The 18,206-nt window shown below is 51.1% G+C and overlaps 1 protein-coding gene across 1 annotated transcript in view; it reads left to right on the forward strand.

The window, feature by feature from the left end:
• The window catches only part of ZNF618 (zinc finger protein 618), a 148,470-nt gene extending 137,978 nt beyond the window's left edge, over positions 1–10,492 (forward strand). Inside the window, exons 17-18 of the mRNA XM_088177679.1 lie at positions 683–784; positions 1,549–10,492. Coding sequence (XP_088033805.1) covers positions 683–784; positions 1,549–3,062 — 1,616 coding nt within the window. The 3' untranslated portion in view covers positions 3,063–10,492. The remainder of the gene's footprint in view (positions 1–682; positions 785–1,548) is intronic.
• The last annotated feature ends 7,714 nt before the right edge of the window (positions 10,493–18,206 follow it).

The raw sequence follows: 18,206 nt of genomic DNA on the forward strand, positions 1-18,206 counted from the left end.
ACGCAGAAATGGGAGCATGAACACAAAGACTTTGGGGACACTTGGTGTCTGCAGCCTCAGGGTGGAATGGTCTTTGGTCCACACTCCAGAAACTTTGGCTTTGTGTTTGCAGCCTGAGGCAGCAGCTCCAGCGGAGATAGGCCCTTGCTCTTCACAGGGAAGAAACCAGACCTGAAGTTTGCAACGAGCCTCTTAGATCCAGAGGAGCTGAGCACAGCTTGAAAACCAAAGTGCTTCCCTGAGAGAGCAGAGAAACCACCTGCAGTGCAGGAAGTGGCAGGGAGGGAGCAGAAGGATCAGTGTCTGTTCCCCCTCATTTTGGAAGGAAATGAATGGCCCAAGTCAGGGGGAGCCTCCATTCCTCCTGGTGTGCAGCTTCAGCTCCTCAGGAGATTCCTCAGGGTGCACAGATGGCATCAGTGTCCCTGGTGCACAGAAAGACATATGGCACATATCAGGGACATTTTGGGAAGTGATAGGTTGTGACTCCAAAGACAGTTTCATGGTCCCCTGAGGGTGCTGTGCCAGCTCACTGAAAACTGCCTAAAAGCCACAGAGAGCGTGGTAGGTTGTTGTCCCCTTAGTTAGAGGAACCCTACATAAATGCTGAGCAGTTTCCACTTTTTTGTGCTTTAAGCTTTATTTTGTTCTTTTAACCCCCTCCCCGTCTCTTGCCTCACAGCTGACAATGAGAACAACATTGCCTCCAGCCAGCGCAGATCACCTCTCCCTGTGGTTGAAGAAAAGTGGAAACCACAGCTCCAAAGAAATAACGCCAACAACAGTACGTACACTGTGTTCCTGTCCAACAGGTGCCTCAGGGGTGCAGCAGTGATGGACACTGCACAAGGCCCTTGTCCTCACCAAACTGTGTTTGATTTCATCCTTCATTCATGTCCTACCTAGCAGAGCAGAGCACCCCTTCCCACTACAGGAGTGCAACAAAGAACCCTGGGGTGGTTGGAAAGGTTTGTGAGGAAGATGCATTTGTAAACCCCTTGAAAAAAGTAACTTCTGACCCGAGGTCCAACTTCCTGGCCTGGAGTTAAAAAAACTAAACCAGTTACTGTGGTGTGACATAGGCACAGGGTGCCCAGAGCAGCTGTAGCTGCCCCTGGATCCGTGGAAGTGTCCCAGGTCAGGTTGAACAGGGCTTGGAGCAACCTGGGACAGTGGAGAGTGTCCCTGCCCATGGCAGGGGGTGGGATGGGATGGGATGGGCTTTAATGTCCTTTCCAACCCAAACCAGTCTGAGATTCTATGATTTTATGTCCATCTTTCCATCTGGGCTGAGTTGTGACTATCCCCACACCAGGTACAGGATGCAGATCTGCTCCCTGCTGCTCTGAGCAAGAGCAGGGCCTGTCTCTTGAAGTTCCTCTGTCCAGAAACCTTGGGGATACAAATCCAAGATTGGAGTTGTCTCTTCCATCATGTGGGCATGTTCCACCTCTTTGGGGGGCTCTGAGAATTGTTTCGTGCCTTGGCCCTGCTGTCTCCTGTGGTGATGCTGATCTGGTCCTTCTGTGCCCGTTGTGTTTCCTGCAGCGTCGGCGAGCGGCTCGCTGGGGAACAGCGCGATCCCGGAGAAGGAGCGGCAGAACATCGCCGAGAGGCTGCTGCGGGTCATGTGCACCGACCTCGGGGCACTCAGCGTGGTCAGCAGCAAGGAGTTCATCAAGCTGGCACAGACCCTGGTGGATAGCGGGGCTCGCTACGGTGCCTTCTCCGTCACAGAGATCCTGGGCAACTTCAACACCCTGGCTCTGAAGCACCTGCCTCGGATGTACAACCAGGTGAAGGTGAAAGTCACCTGCGCCCTGGGCAGCAACGCCTGCCTCGGCATCGGGGTCACCTGCCACTCACAGAGCGTTGGCCACGACTCCTGCTACATCCTCACCGCCTACCAGGTGGAAGGCAACCACATCAAGAGCTACGTCCTGGGCATTAAGGGCATAGACATTCGAGACAACGGTGATTTTATCCACCACTGGGTGCAGAACGTGCTGTCGGAGTTTGTGATGTCGGAGATCAGGACGGTGTACGTGACAGACTGCAAGGTCAACTCCTCGGCGTTCTCCAAGGCGGGCATGTGCCTGCGCTGCTCGGCCTGTGCCTTGAACTCAGTGGTGCAGAGCGTGCTCAACAAGAGAACACTACAGGCTCGCAACATGCACGAGGTGATCGAGCTCCTGAATGTCTGTGAAGACCTGGCGGGGTCCACGGGCCTCTCAAAAGAGACCTTTGGCTCCCTGGAAGAGACCTCCCCGCCACCCTGCTGGAACTCGGTCACCGACTCCCTGCTGCTCGTCCACGAGCGCTACGAGCAGATCTGCGAGTTCTACAGCAGGGCCAAGAAGATGAACCTCATCCAAAACCTGAACAAACACCTGCTCAGCAACCTGGCAGCCATCCTGGCGCCGGTGAAACAGGCCGTGATCGAGCTGAGCAACGAGAGCCGGCCCACGCTGCAGCTGGTGCTGCCCACCTACGTCAAACTGGAGAAACTGTTCACTTCCAAAGCCAACGATGCTGGCGTGGTCAGCAAACTCTGTCACCTCTTCTTGGAGGCGCTGAAGGAGAACTTCAAAGTTCACTCGGCACACAAGGTAGCCATGATCTTGGACCCTCAGCAGAAGCTGCGGCCCGTCCCACCCTACCAGCACGAAGAGATCATTGGCAAGGTCTGTGAGCTGATCAATGAGGTGAAAGAGTCCTGGGCAGAAGAAACAGAATTTGAACCTTCAACCAAGAAGCCTCGTGCAGCAGGGGAGGCCACAGCAGCTCAGGAAGAAGATTGGTTTGGGAAAAATGAAGTCTATGATTATTTGCAAGAACCTCTCTTCCAGGCCACCCCTGACCTGTTTCAGTACTGGTCGTGTGTTACCCAAAAGCATATGAAACTAGCCAAGCTGGCCTTTTGGCTCTTAGCAGTGCCTGCTGTGGGTGCCAGGAGCGAATGTGTAAATATGTGTGAGCAGGCGCTCTTGATCAAAAGGAGGCGGCTACTCAGTCCAGAAGATATGAACAAACTCATGTTTTTGAAGTCCAACATGCTTTAAGACTGTCTTTTAATTAAAACAAAACTTTAAAACACTGTTCCAAACAAAGAAAAAGAAATTTAAGTTCTAAACACTGTGGACCTCATTATGAATGCCCCTGGAAACCAAGTGCTTTTTTATATATATATAAAAATATAAATATATATAAAATTAAGTTTGAAAGGAAAGCTGAGCACGGGAGAGAGACAGCCCTCTGCCAGGAACGTGCTCCTTTCCATAGATAGTGTGTGGACTTGACAGACTTTCTAATGTTTTCAAGTGGGCAGACGAATGGGAGGCTGATGTTCTAAAGTCTTCAGGCAGCTGAGATCTAAAGTGACTTGAAGTTTCTTTTGTTTCTCCTCCACCCCACCTTTCCTCTTGTCCCCTGGGCCATCTTGCCATGGATAATCAGACTCCATTGACCAGACCAGTTCTGCACTGGACTTTGCTCCTTTGAATAACTGTACACCTTGAGGGCACTTGGCTGCAGCCTTCTTGGCGTGGTGCACGAATCAGAGCAGCTGTGTTCACCAACACCAGTATCTTTAGAAATCAGGAAGGGAGGCTTTAAGGTTTTTAATTTTTAATTTTATTTTTAACATTTCCATATCCTTTTTTTTTTTTTGCCAAAAACCAAAAGTTACTCCTCTGTCTCTACTCTCAGTTTTGAGTTTAACATGGCAGCAAGTGATCATAAGTTTGATTTCAAACTAAGAGAAATGGTTCATGGCAGAAACTGTCAGTAGTTGTTACGTTTCTTGGCTATATATTTTTTTACAGCAGAACTTCTTTTCTGAACTCCTGGTGTTAATTAGCTTTTCTGTGAATTGTGTACATCAGGCGTTCTCAAACTTGTTCTAGAGTAGCCCATTTGCAATTAAATCATATTCTTATGGGAACCATGGCAGTTGTTTATGTGGCAAAGCCTAGAAATCAGGAAAAGCAAATGGTGACAGCACAGGTGGCTGTGGGCCACCAGTGAGCTTGCTAGGTCTGCCAGAGAACCCTTGTACCTAAAGTTTTTTGTTAAGAAGTGTCTCAGTGGCAGACAAACCACCCTTCCCAAAGCCAAGGACAAACCAAGGTGTATGATTTTTCAGGGGAACAAAGTTCACCAGTTTTGTCGAACTGGGGTTTGAAGGAAGCTTAGAGAAGTGCATGGGCTCAAAGATCCTTCTGAATGTAAGTGCTCCTGATTGAGTGCAAAGAATATCTTCCCATTTTTGTTTGGAATGGTTTCCTCTAGTGGCACGAATGTCTTTTTGATACCTACAGTGCATTACACTACTTGTTCTATTGCTGACCTGTTCTGGCCAGGAAGGCCACAGGCCCCAAAACATTCACACGTAACTGGCTCACCCCAAATAGAATTAGAGATCCCTTTAACCCAAAACATCTGGGTCACTCTGCTGTCCCCAAGGCCAGAGCTCCTGCAGACACAGCTCCTGGGCTGCTAGACAGGCTCTGTGAGGTTTGGTGCCTCTTGGACAATTCCCAACCTCTGGTGCCACACTGTGCATTTTTCACCACTGGGACTTGTCTCTCAGAGGAAAACTGAAGCAAATTCTTGTTTTTTCAGCAGTCTCTCCTGCTTCCAGGAGCTCTGGAGCTGCAGTCCTGGTGGCATGGGTGGGTCAGGAGGAGGGACTGCTCCTGCTGGGAGCAGGCTGGAGCCCTTCAGCAGCATGGGGAGTTTGCTGCTGGCTGGCAGTGCAGGGGGAGACTGGAGGCCTTCTCTGAAGTGCTGCTGTTGACCAGATGTTAAACCAGGATCCCACCTGCCCAGCTCTGGCTGTAAGAGAAGTTGCAAGTCCCAAGACATGAGAAATAGCAAACCCAATCTCTCAGGCTTTGTGTGCAGATGCCTTGAACCTCACGGGCACTCCCTGACACCTGCACTGCCACAGGACTCAGGGGCACAGTTTGCACGCTGGACCCTTCCCCATGCCAGGCTCACAAGGACAGACCTTGGCACCAGCTGTCTCACCCTTTCCAGCCCTTTCAGCCTTCCATTGCCTTGAGGCTGGTGTTTGGGTTGACCTCTCAGCACTATTACTGCCATCAGGCCAAAACCATTGTCTCCTAAAATGTTAAGTTTTTGCCTAAAGCACGCAGCCTGCCACATGAACGGGAGCTGCCAAAGCAGAGGCTCTTGGACTCCTGATTTTCCTGGCAGTGGCTGATGGAGGGGTTGCTTGTAGGGCCAGCTTTCCTTCTTGCTGGTTTTGTTTTCTCCTGTACAAATCCTGCATGCCCCTGGTAGCACAGCACTTTGCAGGTCAGGAGAAACCTGTGACTGACAAAAATGAACCCTGAGTGAGTGAGATGTGTGCTGGGCCCACTGGTACCTGACAGCAGGAAAACTTGGCTGGTGCATGTTCCCCAAACAGGATTAGCTGTGGGCACAGAGGGTACCACACAGCTCAGCTGGTGGCACAGGGATCAGGATTGGCAGCTCCTTCTCCTAATGGCACGTTACACCTGTCTGTGTGGTTCACCTGAGACCCTGAGAACTCTTTGATGCTCAGGGGAGCATGCAAATCCCATGCATTCCTTTGGAAAGACAGCTCCAACCCCAGCCCTCCTTTGCTAAGGGACACTTAGATGATCTGTGTGGAATTTGCAAACTCAGGCTCGTGTTTTCTGTGCGAGGCATTGAGGGTGGGAAGTGGGCAAGACAGAGTTAGCACAGCTGTAAATCCCTGGAATCGAGAATGGGCAAACTGCAGGGATTTGTGCCCAGCAGTGAGCAGGACTGTGGTGTGGACTGAGAGCATGCAGGCAGGAAGCCACAGCCACCTCTACCTCCCATCCCACCTCCCCTTTCCTTTCTCACACTGTGGGTTTGGCACCAGAGCTGGGCTTTAATTGTGGTGCTGACCAAAGGGAGGGATGGACTGGCCCTGTCCCCCATCCCAAAAACTGCCCCTCTGAGGTAACTTCAGTTGTAGTTGCACCAATGATGGGTGTTAAGCAGTGATGTTGGGTGGATGAGATTTTCCCAAAGACTTAAAAACTCAACAGCTGGAAAAGGAAGAGAAAACCTCAGCGCCTAAAATGGAGCATTCTCAGAGGTGGTGAGGAGAGGCTGCTTGGACAGCCCCTTCTCCAGAGACTTGCTGGAGGAAGGTGCAGCTTTTCCTGACTCTTGCATATGTTTGCAGAGTGCTCAGCTCAGAGGAGCTGTTTGAGCTGGGTCTGTTCCAGGCTCTCTCTGGGTCACTTAGGCCTCAGTAAAAGCAGTGAAGCACATCTGTAGCCTTGCATTTACCTTAAATGTCAAGCTTTTGCTCCTCTTCCTACTTCCTTCTTCAAGGCTTGAATTCACATTCTAGGGAGCAAAAATACTTTACCAAGGTCTGAAATTTGGAAGCTCTTGTTTGCCAGGTTGCTCCAAGCCAAGGTGTTCTGTTCCTGCTCTGTGATGCCTTGGACGTGCAGAGGAGCCAGGATGTTGTAGGGAGCACTGCTGGTCCTGGGCTGGGAGACTGCACAGGAGAGGCTCTGAGTTTGGCCAGGGCTGTCGTGAGGTTCTGCTCCCTCTGAGCTGAGAGAAGTCCTCAGAACTGGGATCATCCTCATGTTGGGAATTTGCCTTCTGCTTGTTGGTTTCCTTTAATCTCCCTTGTGAAATGTGTCAGGATGCAGGAATGGTGTGTGGCCTCCAGGCCTCCATCTGTTCCTGCAGTTGACTGTGCCTGACCTTGCAGACTTCTCTTCCTGGCTTCACAGTTTGCTTTGGAAGCGTTCTGACCTTCAGGTGGGGAACAAGCATCACCAGGTGAACTCCAGGTGAGAGGGGCCTGTCTGAGCATCCTTGTTACTGAAGAGAGTGGGACAGAGGCAGAGCTCTTCAGGAGGTGGTTTCTGTGTGGGTGCAGCAGCCAGGTCAGGAAGGATTTGTCTCCTGTGTCTCTCAATAGGCAGTGGTTGTGTTTGGCTTGCAGGACGGACTTGGTCTCTTGCACCTGGGTTGAATTGAGGTCAAAGCTCTCTGGCTGTGCTAAGGAAACTGCTTTGGCTGGCTTTGAACTGGTGCACTCTGCAAAACTTTCTGTCAAAGCCGACTGTGGGTTCAGGTTTTGTCTGACTTGGTTGTTTGTTCATTGCTCGTTAAGCCAGTTTAACTTTGAGCTGAACTGGTTTAAGTGTCCACACAAACCACCTGCACTGGTTTATCTGTGCTTGCTGGGCAGAGATGATGTCCAGCAGCAGCTCAGGGAGTCATGACCCTTATGTGAATTTTGCAAATGAATTTGTAGCAGATGCTCTCATAAGTTGGGAATGACTGAAAATAGAAGGGAGACACTTCTGGAAATAACTTGAGCTCTAAACGGTGGCGTTGGAGTGTTCAGTGAGATAGCTCAGGTGGGTTGGGTGGTTTTTCTCCAACTGTCTGCAATAACCCACAAGGTTTGGCATGAATTACCAAAAATGTTTGTGTTGGTGGCTGAGTCTGCTCAAAGGGCCCAGTTCCACTCTGGCCATGGTGAGCATAGAACAGGAGACTGGAAACTCCTGCTTGCTCCCACAGTGCCCTGGGCATTTCTAGGCAGCACCATCTTACTGATGAATCAAAAGACATTAAAAGAGCAGCCAGGGAGGTGCTTTGTGCTGAAGAAAGGCTTAGATCTCTAATGGCACCTCTCAGCCAAGGGAGAGGCAGGAGCTCCTGTGAGCATTCACACAGGAAGGGACAAGCTGTTCCCTATGGAGTAATTAGGAGTAATGGCCGATTCTAGGAAACCTCTTCAGGGAGGAGAACTCTGTTCCTCTGGGAGAAGTCTGTGAGGGGAATGTGTTTTGAACCCTGTCACTGAGGACAAGGCTGCAGAGTGGAGCTCACTCCATGAGACCGAGGCTGGATCTTGCCAAGAGAAAAGGAACTGGGTGTGGGGGTGGGAAGTGCCAGGTTCCTGCCCAGACCCCTCCAGGAGGGTTCACAGAGCCTTTTCCTCTCCATCCTCCCACTCGTCACCAGCACCAAGCCCTTGCCAGCTCTCAGTACCTCCACCAGCCAGGTTCCATCAAGGAGGAGGCAGCAGAGGGGAAGCCGCCAGTCCCAGAGTAAATGTCCTGTCAGGCTGACATGGGGGGAGTGTTCAGTGTCTTGCTGCTTCTGCTGAGCTTTTTCTGTGCTACACCATGACCTTGGATCCCTGGGATCGCTCGGGAATGCCCAGAACCACGGGCTGAGCCCCGTGCCTGTGTCAGACCTGACACTGCTGCTCTGTAGCAATAAGAACTCCATGTTCCCATGGGTGGGATCTGTCACCTCCCTGGGGCTTCTGGAAGTGTCCCTGAGCAAACCCTGAGGCCCAGCTGAGCTCCACGTGGGACAGGCCTGGGGACAGTCTGCTTATGCTAGGCCAGAAATGGTGAACCAATGAGAGTGGGTTGCCCTGAAATTTAATTTTATCTATGGAATGTCTGTGGGATTTCTGTTGAATTTCGGGTTTAGTTTGGCTGCTTAGTTGAGGTTTTTTTCCTCTTAAGAGTCCTTTGTTTGTAACTTGACGGGAGAGTTTTGCTCACACAGACAACGATGTATCCATAGACCCTCAGGGGTTCCTCATCCCTAGGCAGCTGAGTTGGAATTTTTGTTTCCTGAAACAAGGAAGGATGACTGGCAGGATTTTCTGTAGCATCTCTGACAGTGGAACCCGGATGAGCAGCTCAGCCTTAATGATGGGAATATTGTAGGGTGGAGTTGATGAGCACAGACACGTGCAACCCTTGCTTTTTATGGCCAAAGTTCCCTAAAATGACACTTCCAGCCTCACTGGCCTTGAATCCTTGTTCTCACCTCCCCGGGGGTTCTTGTGGCAGTCTCTGCAGTGTCTGTGGATAGGCTGGGATTGTTTTTTCAAGTGGGCTGGGGAGTGGGAGAAGGGATGACCTTTCCCCTTGCTGTGTAGAAGGACCTTCCCCTTGAAGGAAGGGGACATTCTGGAAGGAGCAACAGTTCTAGGAGCTGTTTTCCATGGTCCCTTGAGCTGGTTTGGCACTAAAGACAACCTATGGAAGTGATTTTTTCTGAGAGGAGCAGCTAGTTTTCCTCTATGTCTGAAAATTAGCCTTTTTCCACTTCTCCAGCCATCCTCACAGAGCATTAGCTACCATCCATAAATCAGAATAGAGGCAGAGCTTTGGCCACTTCTCTCTTTCAGCGATGTCCAGAGCCAGTACTGGTACTTTAATGCTCCTTTTGTTGAATTCTTTGAAGGAAAGCTGGTAGTGGATGTCCTGCACAGTGGTGGCAGGTGACAGCCCAGGCTGTCAGTGGGGGGAACACTGCCCAGGCCATGAGGATTGTGGTCCACGCCATAGCCAGACAGTGTCATGGTGACAACCAAACATCAGGAGGTCCTTGTTTGCAGCCAGTATGAGAAGAGAAGCTGTTCCTTGCTCTATGTTCCATTTCCCAAACCTCCTCCTGGGAGCTGAATTCTTGTTTCATCAAGCAAAGGATTTAATGTTCTCCTGTCCCTCCTGGCCCTCCCTGCCCTCAGTAACTCGTGTGCATTTCCTTCCTTTCTGTAGATGCAGATGTTCTAGGCAATACCACAGAGCACCCGCGCTGCGAGTGCGACCATGTCATCTTAAAAAATACAAAAAAAATACAAAAAATATACAAAAAATATCTTTTTTAGGCCAGAGTTTTCTACAGGTATTAATGAATATTTTTCTTAATCCTTATAAGTTTTATGTGTTTAATATTTCTTAATACCGGTAGCATTAATTTATACTTTTGTAGCAACACAATATTTTTATAAACCGCCACCGCTGGCTTTGTCTTCATAACGGGAAACGTGCGGGCAGCTGGCCCCGCGCTGTACCATGTACTGTATTTAAAAGGTTATCTAATGTCACACTTGCTGTGTTAATAAACAAAACAAAACCTGTTTGAAGTCTCATGTATTGTTGGTGTGGATCAAATGACTCACTAGAGAGCAATATTGCACGGGGTTGAGTTGCTGATTTTCATTGTGATATGCGAACGCTTGAGGCCAACTCAAGTTCTGAGGGTTTTTTTTTTCTTTTTAGGATTTTGTTTTGTTTTTGTTTTGTTTTGGGTTTTTTTCAGCTGAATCAATTCAGTGCTGTTTGAAACTTAGACTGACGTCAAATTAAAAGGATTATTAAAGAAAAAAAATATCAAGGTGTTTAAATGTTGCTGTTTTTACAAGTCTGTTGCTGTCTGAATGGAAATATTCCACAAGAGAGGAGGAATAGTTCCACTTAGCTTCCAAGGGGGCCGAGCGCTCCAGGCCAGAGCTCGGTTATTTGGAAATACTTTAGAGACATGTTTCTGCAACATTCTTTTCAGAATTGATGCCAAGGCAGAAGACAAACTGTAACTGTAAGAAAGCATCCGTTGCTTGAGGATTTTCATGTCAGTGTTGTATTTATGGTTTTACAATAAAACAACCATTAGGGAAAAAAAAGTGTCTGGGGTTTTCTGTATTTTCTATATTTCAAGCTTGTTTCTGGAACATCCCCAGTGCTGATGTGCTGTTGTGAGGTGGGAAAACATCCATGGAAGTGACCTGGACCCCAGCAATGGTGTCTGATGGATCCCACAGAAGCATGGAATGGTTTGGGTGGGAAGGGACATCCAGTGTCACCCCTGCCATGGGCAGGGACACCTCCCACTGTCCCAGGCTGCTCCAAGCCCCAATGTCCAACCTGGCCTTGGGCACTGCCAGGGATCCAGGGGCAGCCACAGCTGCTCTGGGCACCCTGTGCCAGGGCCTGCCCACCCTGCCAGGGAACAATTCCTGCCCAATATCCCATCCAGCCCTGCCCTCTGGCAGTTCACATATGAACTCCATATCGCATATCCCTGCAGCACTCAGAGCCCCCAGAGCATTTCCCAGAGCATCCTGTGTCCCACACTCAGATGCTGGGGCCATGAACTGCTCCTGTCTCTCTGGAGAGATGTTTTTGTGCAGAAAAAGGCCCTGAGCCTCTCGGTTTGGGGCTGTCCCTTGGGGTTGGGGTTCCCCCCACCAGGAGGTTCAGCCCAGCTCAGGGTGTTTGTGCTGAGCAGCCTCAACGCCAGTGCCAGGTTCTGCTCAGGGGTCCCACCTGGAGCAGCAGGTGCAGCTGGGGTTGGTTTCACCCAGGGGAGCAGGGGCTTTGGGGGCTGGGTGGGCACTGGGCTCCTCCAGGAGAAGCCTCTGGCAGCTGCTCCTGGTGAGTCCAAAGGGCACCGAGGTATGGGCTCAGGTCTGACTGCACCAGGGACTGGGGTCACAGGGACGTGCTGGTGAGGGAGCACTGACAGCTGGGACTGGGACTTGCTGATGCTCTCTGGAGCTGCAGGACCCACAAACGAACCAGAGACCACCAGGAATTGTCCCAAGGGAAACAAGTACAGAGAGCAGGGTTCTAAGGATGAGGCCAGGCCTTACCTTTGACGTGCTTTGATGTCCTTTGGGGTTTTCTGACCTTGTGCCCACCCCTCACTCACCTAAAAACAAGCAAAAAAAAAGCTTTTCGAGAAAATTAGCAAGTTTGCAGTGAATTTGTGACTTGGGGAAAAAGTAAAAGCCAAAAACATGGAATGACAATGGGTCTGGCCATTGGATAAACTCTTGGCTAGTAGTTAAGTGTGAAGATAAACCAAAATAATAAACACAGTTATCAGTATCTAGTGGTGAGAATGGCTGAGACTGCAGGGGATTTGTTGCAGAAGAGGTTTCAGTAAACAGATTAGATACCCTCAGGTGTTATCAGATAAGAGCTGGGATTCGTTTGAAAATCTAAATGTGTGAAGTGGGTAATTTAAAGCCAACAGGTGCAGAAGCTCAGAGGATGGGATCCCTGGCATGCCAGCATCTCACTTGTCCCTTTTGCTGGAGCCATTTAAAAGGATAAATAAGATTGCTAATGGGAATGGAAGAGGCTTAAGCTAATCCTGCTGTTTCCCGATTCTCTGATTTCTGCCCTAACAGGGCAAAACTCCTTTAGCTTTAGCAATAAAGGAACTGGTTGCTCCAAATTCAGGCTCTGCTCAAGGTATCCAGGGTTTTCTGTCATCTCAGAGGGACTGATGTTTGTCATCCCGAGATGCTGTGTATGGGACCAGAGTGGGGAGCAGCCCGGGTGTGTGGCACAGCCCCTGGGTGTGTTTGTGGCCGTGGGGTGAATTTGGGTGAGCAGTGCCCCGTGACCCACCCACAGCAGGGAACAGCTCTGCCCTGGAGCTGCCTCTGGCTGTTTGTCCATCACCCATCTCTGCCAGCGCTGCTGTTCCCCAGGGATGGGCTGGGATGAGCAGGGCAGGCCCAGGACCATGGCCAGGCTCAGCCAGCAGTCACATCCTGGGCAAGCTCATGGAGATGGGCTGAGGTTCTGAGGCAATCAATCTGCAGCTCAGAGCCCGGATTTGGAGAGGGTATCCAGGGTCAGCTCTGTGGGATGGGGCAGGGAGGGTCGGGCTGTGAGCAGAGCCCAGAGCATCACCCACGACAGGGGCAGAAGGGCCAGAGCGGAGCTGAAATGGGGCTGCGGGGGCTGGGAGTGCCCCAGGTGAGGCTGCTCAGGGCCAGAGCTCTCAGCTCCCCCGGAGGCTCAGCTGTTGGGTTGGGCAATGCTCCCTCTGCAGCTCCTCTCTGGAGGCTCCCTGTGGCTCCTGGGGCAGGAGAGCACGGACCAGTTCCAGAATCCCTTCTCCTGGCAAGAACCCCCCACAAAGCAGTGCAGAAGAACAAACAATGAACGAGATCAGTTTTAAAAGACATTTAGTAGTGAAATATTGTCAGTATGGACCAGTGTGAACTGGTTTGCACCAGAAAACAGGAAATAAAAATTACTAAACCATCAATCCCCCAAGTTCTCGCAGCTCCTCTGCACACTGCCAGAGCTGCATCTCCTATGCTTTTGTGTCTTCTAATAATTCCATTCCTTCCTCTCCCCCTCTCCTCTGCTGGGATGCAGTCAGGCAGGTGGAGCCTTTGGATTTGGATTAAGGGCCTTTCTTGTCTGGGAATTTTGCAGCCAGAAGCTGCTCATCACCAAGCACATACAGATCTGCCAAGGACCTCCAGGATCACCCACTTCCAAACCTGCTGCTGCTTCCCATTGCTCTCCTGGAGGAGCCCCTGCCCGTGGCTGCCCCTGCTCCCCCCAGGGCCGTGGCCAAGGTCCCTCCTGTCTCATGCCAAAAAACAGGTCCCAGATTCATTTCCAGGGAGGTGATGGAGGCAGCAGCTGCTCACTCTCCATGGCACATTTGTCAGCCTGTGATGGTGATTATGAAGATTAACAGCAAAATAACTGCACATTTCCACTTGGGTGATCGATGAGCTGAGACCTCCTGGCGCTGAGTGCTGCAGTTCTCAGGGATTCTTTTTTTAAATTACACAGGTTGTAAGTCACAGCAAATTAACAGATTCTTTTTAAGTACCCAGAACATCTGTTCTCCACTGGAGGAGCTGACGCTCTCTGTTGGGGGAACAAGTGCCGTGTGCTCAGTGTGCAGCACAGGGGGAGATCCTGGGTCAGAGCTGTGCCAGCAGCACTGGGGACACTGTCCCGGACTTGGTGAGCTGGGGGAAGGTGTCCCTGAATGAGTTAACTGGGGGAAATGTTCCTGAACTGGGCTGCAGGAGAGCACTCAGGTGTGGATGTGCCCCAGCAGGGAGGAAGCTCCCAGCTCGCTCATCCAGAGCCCACGGGACACCCTCTCCTGGTGGCCTGGCACTGTCTGGGCACTGCTCATGTGGGGAGGAACCCGCCCCCCCTGCTCTGGTACCAGAGCAGAGCATCCCGTGCACCCCGGGCAGGGCAGGAGGGAACGGGTTAAAAGAGGCAGCTCCAAGGCCGGTGCTGGTACAAAGGGTCACCTCACCCTGAAGGGTCACCTCCCCCTGAACCATCTTTGTGGGAGAGAGTCCTGTGGCACAGACCCGTGGTGGCACTTTTCCAGCTTTCAGAGCGCCGCAGAAGGACGACAGCTACAAAGGGCACAGCAGAGAGTTTGTTCCAATCAGCTTTATTTCAGTCAGGTGTTTTGCATGAGTTTTGTGTGGTTTGGCTGCTCTGCTGCCTCTTTAACCTTCAAACAATTTAATGGCTGCTGCATCAGTGGATCCTCCTCCATATTCAATGAGCTAAAAGGAGCTGCTTTTAGTTCTAGAGCCATCACTGCCTCTCAAGTTCAAATCATTCTCTGTTGTAACATTGTAGGATCATGTATTGCTCATTCTTTCCAGAGAAATTAATTTTGGCATTTATATTTACCCAGTGTCAGAAAATGCAGAGCTCCTACAGGATTGGAAGGCTGTTGCCTTCGTTACTTCTTTTTTTCCTAATGTGGAAACCAGCAGCAAGGAGAGCAATTGGTTCTTGCTGACACGTGGGAGGTGGAAGATGGGAGAAGTGAAATTTCTCCTTCAGTCAGTGAACATCAGAGGGGCAGGAGGAGCCCTGTGAGCCCTGACTGACAGAACCTGGGGCCTCGGGTGGGGTGAGTCTCACGGAATCTTAAAGATTCCTGTGCCCCCACACAGACAGGGAGTGTCAGAATCACCCAGGTAGGAGCAGCCCTTCAATACCATCGAGTGCAATCAGCCCTGCCCAGCCACCACTGCCCCGTCCCCAGGTGCTGCATCCACCTTCCTGTTAAATTCCTCAGGGAATGGGATCCAGCCCTGCCCTGGGCAGGTGCCAGGCTCCGAGCACCCTCTCTGTGAAGGAATTTTCCTCAGTGCCCACCCTGCCCTCCCCTGGCCCAGCCTGGGGCCGTTCCCTCTCCTCCTGTCCCTGTTCCCTGGAGCACAGCCCGACCCCCCGGCTGTCCCCTCCTGTCAGGGAGTTGTGCAGAGCCACAAGGGCCCCCCTGAGCCTCCTTTTCTCCAGGCTGAGCCCCTTCCCAGCTCCCTCAGCCTCTCCTTGGGCTCCAGATCCTTCCCCAGCTCCTTCCAGCCCCGGGTCCCTGCAAACCCCGTGCTGGAGGTGCTACTCATCCCAACTGCCCAAAAACCCCTCTCCAAAAAAGAGCACAGGGGGCTTTTAAATCACCCTGACCCCTCTGGGTGGGTATGAGCAGGGCAGGTGGCTGCAATTTCGTTATTTCAATACTTCTGGGTAGCAAGGACTCCAAACTCAGCTATTTCAGATGAAATCACATGTCTTGGCAACTGCTTGCATATGTCCAGAATATTCTCTCTCATTTTCTGATGAAACACATCATTGCTCAGTACTCGGAACCAAACTTTCATTTGAATGCAGCTCCTGACTATGGGGGAAAAAAATACAGTAATAATCTTTTTTCTGAAAAAAAAATAGTAGTAATATTTTTCTGAAAATAACACAGAGAGAGAAAAAGAAATTGCTGTTTGGTGAGATCTATAAATTGCTTTTCTTACCCATAAAAATGGAATGTTGCTTTCACTTTGGGAGAAATAGATTGTTCAGTACAAAGACTGACTTGTGCTGCCAATCAATGAATGTTTCTTTGCTGTCCCATCGATCCAAATCCACTGGAGCTGAACTTCCCAGGACAATAACTAAGAAACACAAGCCAAGGCAAAACTCAAGGTAAATGGGTTGGTGATTTAAGCTGATTAGTCAATGCAAACCCTCTCTAAACAGCAGGAAGATGTGAGGAGTTTTTCTGAATTACAACCAAAAGTTCCCTTCCAGACTTAAAAGGAGAAAAAAATTCCCATTGAGAAGCTGATCTGTTCATGAGACACATTTCAGCCCTGGTGTGGTGTCAGCTGTCACTGCAGAGCACAGAACCATTTCTGGAGCCCGACAGCTCCTGGGGATCCACCCCTGAGGGATGCAAGGCATGGCTCAGAGTTAAAAATCTGCTTTTGCAACCCTGTCTGCAGAGTGCAGGAGGTGTGGGACTGCCAGAATTGAGAGGGGGTATTAACACAATGAAACAGGTTCAGAGTGGGAATTTTTTTCTCCTTTTAAAGCTTGAAGGGAACTTTTGGTTGAGATTCATGAAAGCTCCCCACATACACCCCCTGTTTAGGTCACTACAGTCCCAGTTACCATCTGACACAGCAAAGGGCGCTGGAACCTGTGTTCCAGTCCTGTGGAATAACCCGGAGGGAAATCAGGGCTCTTCATGAAACAGGGGAGGGGGTGGAGGGGGAATTATTATAGGGCAACTTTCCCTTCATGAAGTCATTTTTAGTGGGGACACACAGGGATGTCCCCTTTCTGGGGATGCTCTCCGTGGATTTGAGGGATGTTCACCTTTCCCAGCACATGAAATGCTGCTGCAGTTTCCATCCTCTCCTCGGAGCTGCCCGGGGTGAGGGCAGGAGGCTCCAGCCTCGCCATCCTGGGAGCAAAGCACAGCGGGATGTTCTCCTGTGGGAACGGGAGGGTCTGGAGGTGTCAAAGCAGCGCCCTGGGGCAGGAGGGTCGGGAAGGGCACTCGGGGCTCGGCCCCGTCTGAAAGGACAGCACCGACCTTCCCCTGCCACAGCCTGGGAGCGACACCGGGAAATCCGCTAAAAACCAGTGCCGGAGGGCTCCGGTGCTCTCGAGGGGAAGATTTGAGGCAGGACTGGAGCAGAGATGCTCCGGAGGAGAGATTTAACCACGAGATGGCACCAGGCAGCTGCCGGAGCCGGGCACGGACAGCGGGGACAGCGGGGACAGCGGGGACAGCGGGGACAGCGGGGACAGCGGGGACAGCGGGGACAGCGGGCAGCAGCTCCCTGGCAGGCTGTGGGCAGGAGGTGTTCACTGACTGTTATGCCTTGGGTTTTATCTTTTATATTTTTCAGAATCTCTGCTGCTTAGTGTGTAAGTCTGAAATTTCATATTAGGTGTTAGTGAGTTCTCTTCACAGGGTAGAGACAAAGCAATTCCTTTCCAGCTGGAGAATCAAGGACAACTGGTGCCCAAAAAGCAGAAACAGCGAGGGAAAGGGGGCAAGGCACGGGGCTGAGACTTCATAGCCTGGGGCTGTGGTTGGATAATTGACCCCAAGATGCAGATGAACCAAAACTTATAAAAATACAAAAACTCGTGACCAGGATCCATCTTGTATTTGATTTGGGTGTAGCCCCATCCAGACTCCTGTACTGCCCAAGGTGAATCCTTTCAATAAATACCGATTTTATTCCTTTTGCTCTGTCTAGTCTCTGTTCCAGCTCAGCCTTTCCAGGCAACAACTGCAGAAAGGAGCACACAAAACTTGGCTGGCGCTGCTGAAGCAGATGCCCGGGCTGTGCTGCCCACCGGATCAGCTTTAGAAGCCATCCCGGAGCAGAGCCGTGTCACAGCCCGTGTGTCACAGCCCGTGTGTCACAGCCCGTGTGTCACAGCCCGTGTGTCACCCTGCAGCGCTGGAAGTGTCCCACAGAGGCTGCTGGAGCACAGAAACATCCGTGATGAGAGGCGGCACCTCCGTCTGGGTGGGGGAGAACAATTTCTCACTGTCATCTCCAAACCATTATGGTTTTGACCCTCGGCCCCGCTTTTTGAGCTTCTGGATCCTATTTTGGCTGCAGGACAAAAGGAACTTCGGCAAAAATGTTTAAAGGTTTAGGATGCTTCCCCTGCCTAGGAAGAAAGACTGAGAGAAGAGCATTCAGAGAAATCTCCATTGCCTCACCAAGCCCTGAGGGGCAGAGGAGAGTCACGGGCTCCTACAGCCCAGGAATGTGTGGGAAGGGGAGGCAGAAGGAGAAGCCTTTTATCCCTTTATCTTGAGCCCCAAGAACCATTCAGGCTGTAACTCAGCAGCAAATCCCTGCCTCGGGCAGGGCCAGCCGGGGGCTGGGAGCCAGGGCAGTGACACTCCTGGGCAAAAAGGAATTTTTGGTGAGGTGAAAGGAAGTCCCCAGCTCCAGACTGGATTGCTTTTCTTCATTGCTGGGCCTGATTCCTGGTGCCTCCTGTAGGAATGTGAGATTTGCCCCACTGGGATCTGTCCCTGCTCAGTTCTGGGATCCATCTGTTCCTCCCCAGCCCCAGCACAGCATCACCTCAGCTGAGCACTGTCCTGATAAATCAGGGACAGGCAGCACCTGTCACAGCCATGGCAGTGCACAGCTCTGCTTCAGCCAGTTGTGCTCCTACCACATCTGGATGGCTGCCACAGCCTTAACTCAATCAGTGCTCCTCCTGAGGGACTGCACTGGTGCACAGGAGCTCCTGGGGGCTGTTCACAGCTGTGGT

Source organism: Sturnus vulgaris, chromosome 22 (genome assembly GCF_052056855.1).
Source record: "Sturnus vulgaris isolate bStuVul1 chromosome 22, bStuVul1.hap1, whole genome shotgun sequence".
Lineage (NCBI taxonomy): Eukaryota > Metazoa > Chordata > Aves > Passeriformes > Sturnidae > Sturnus > Sturnus vulgaris.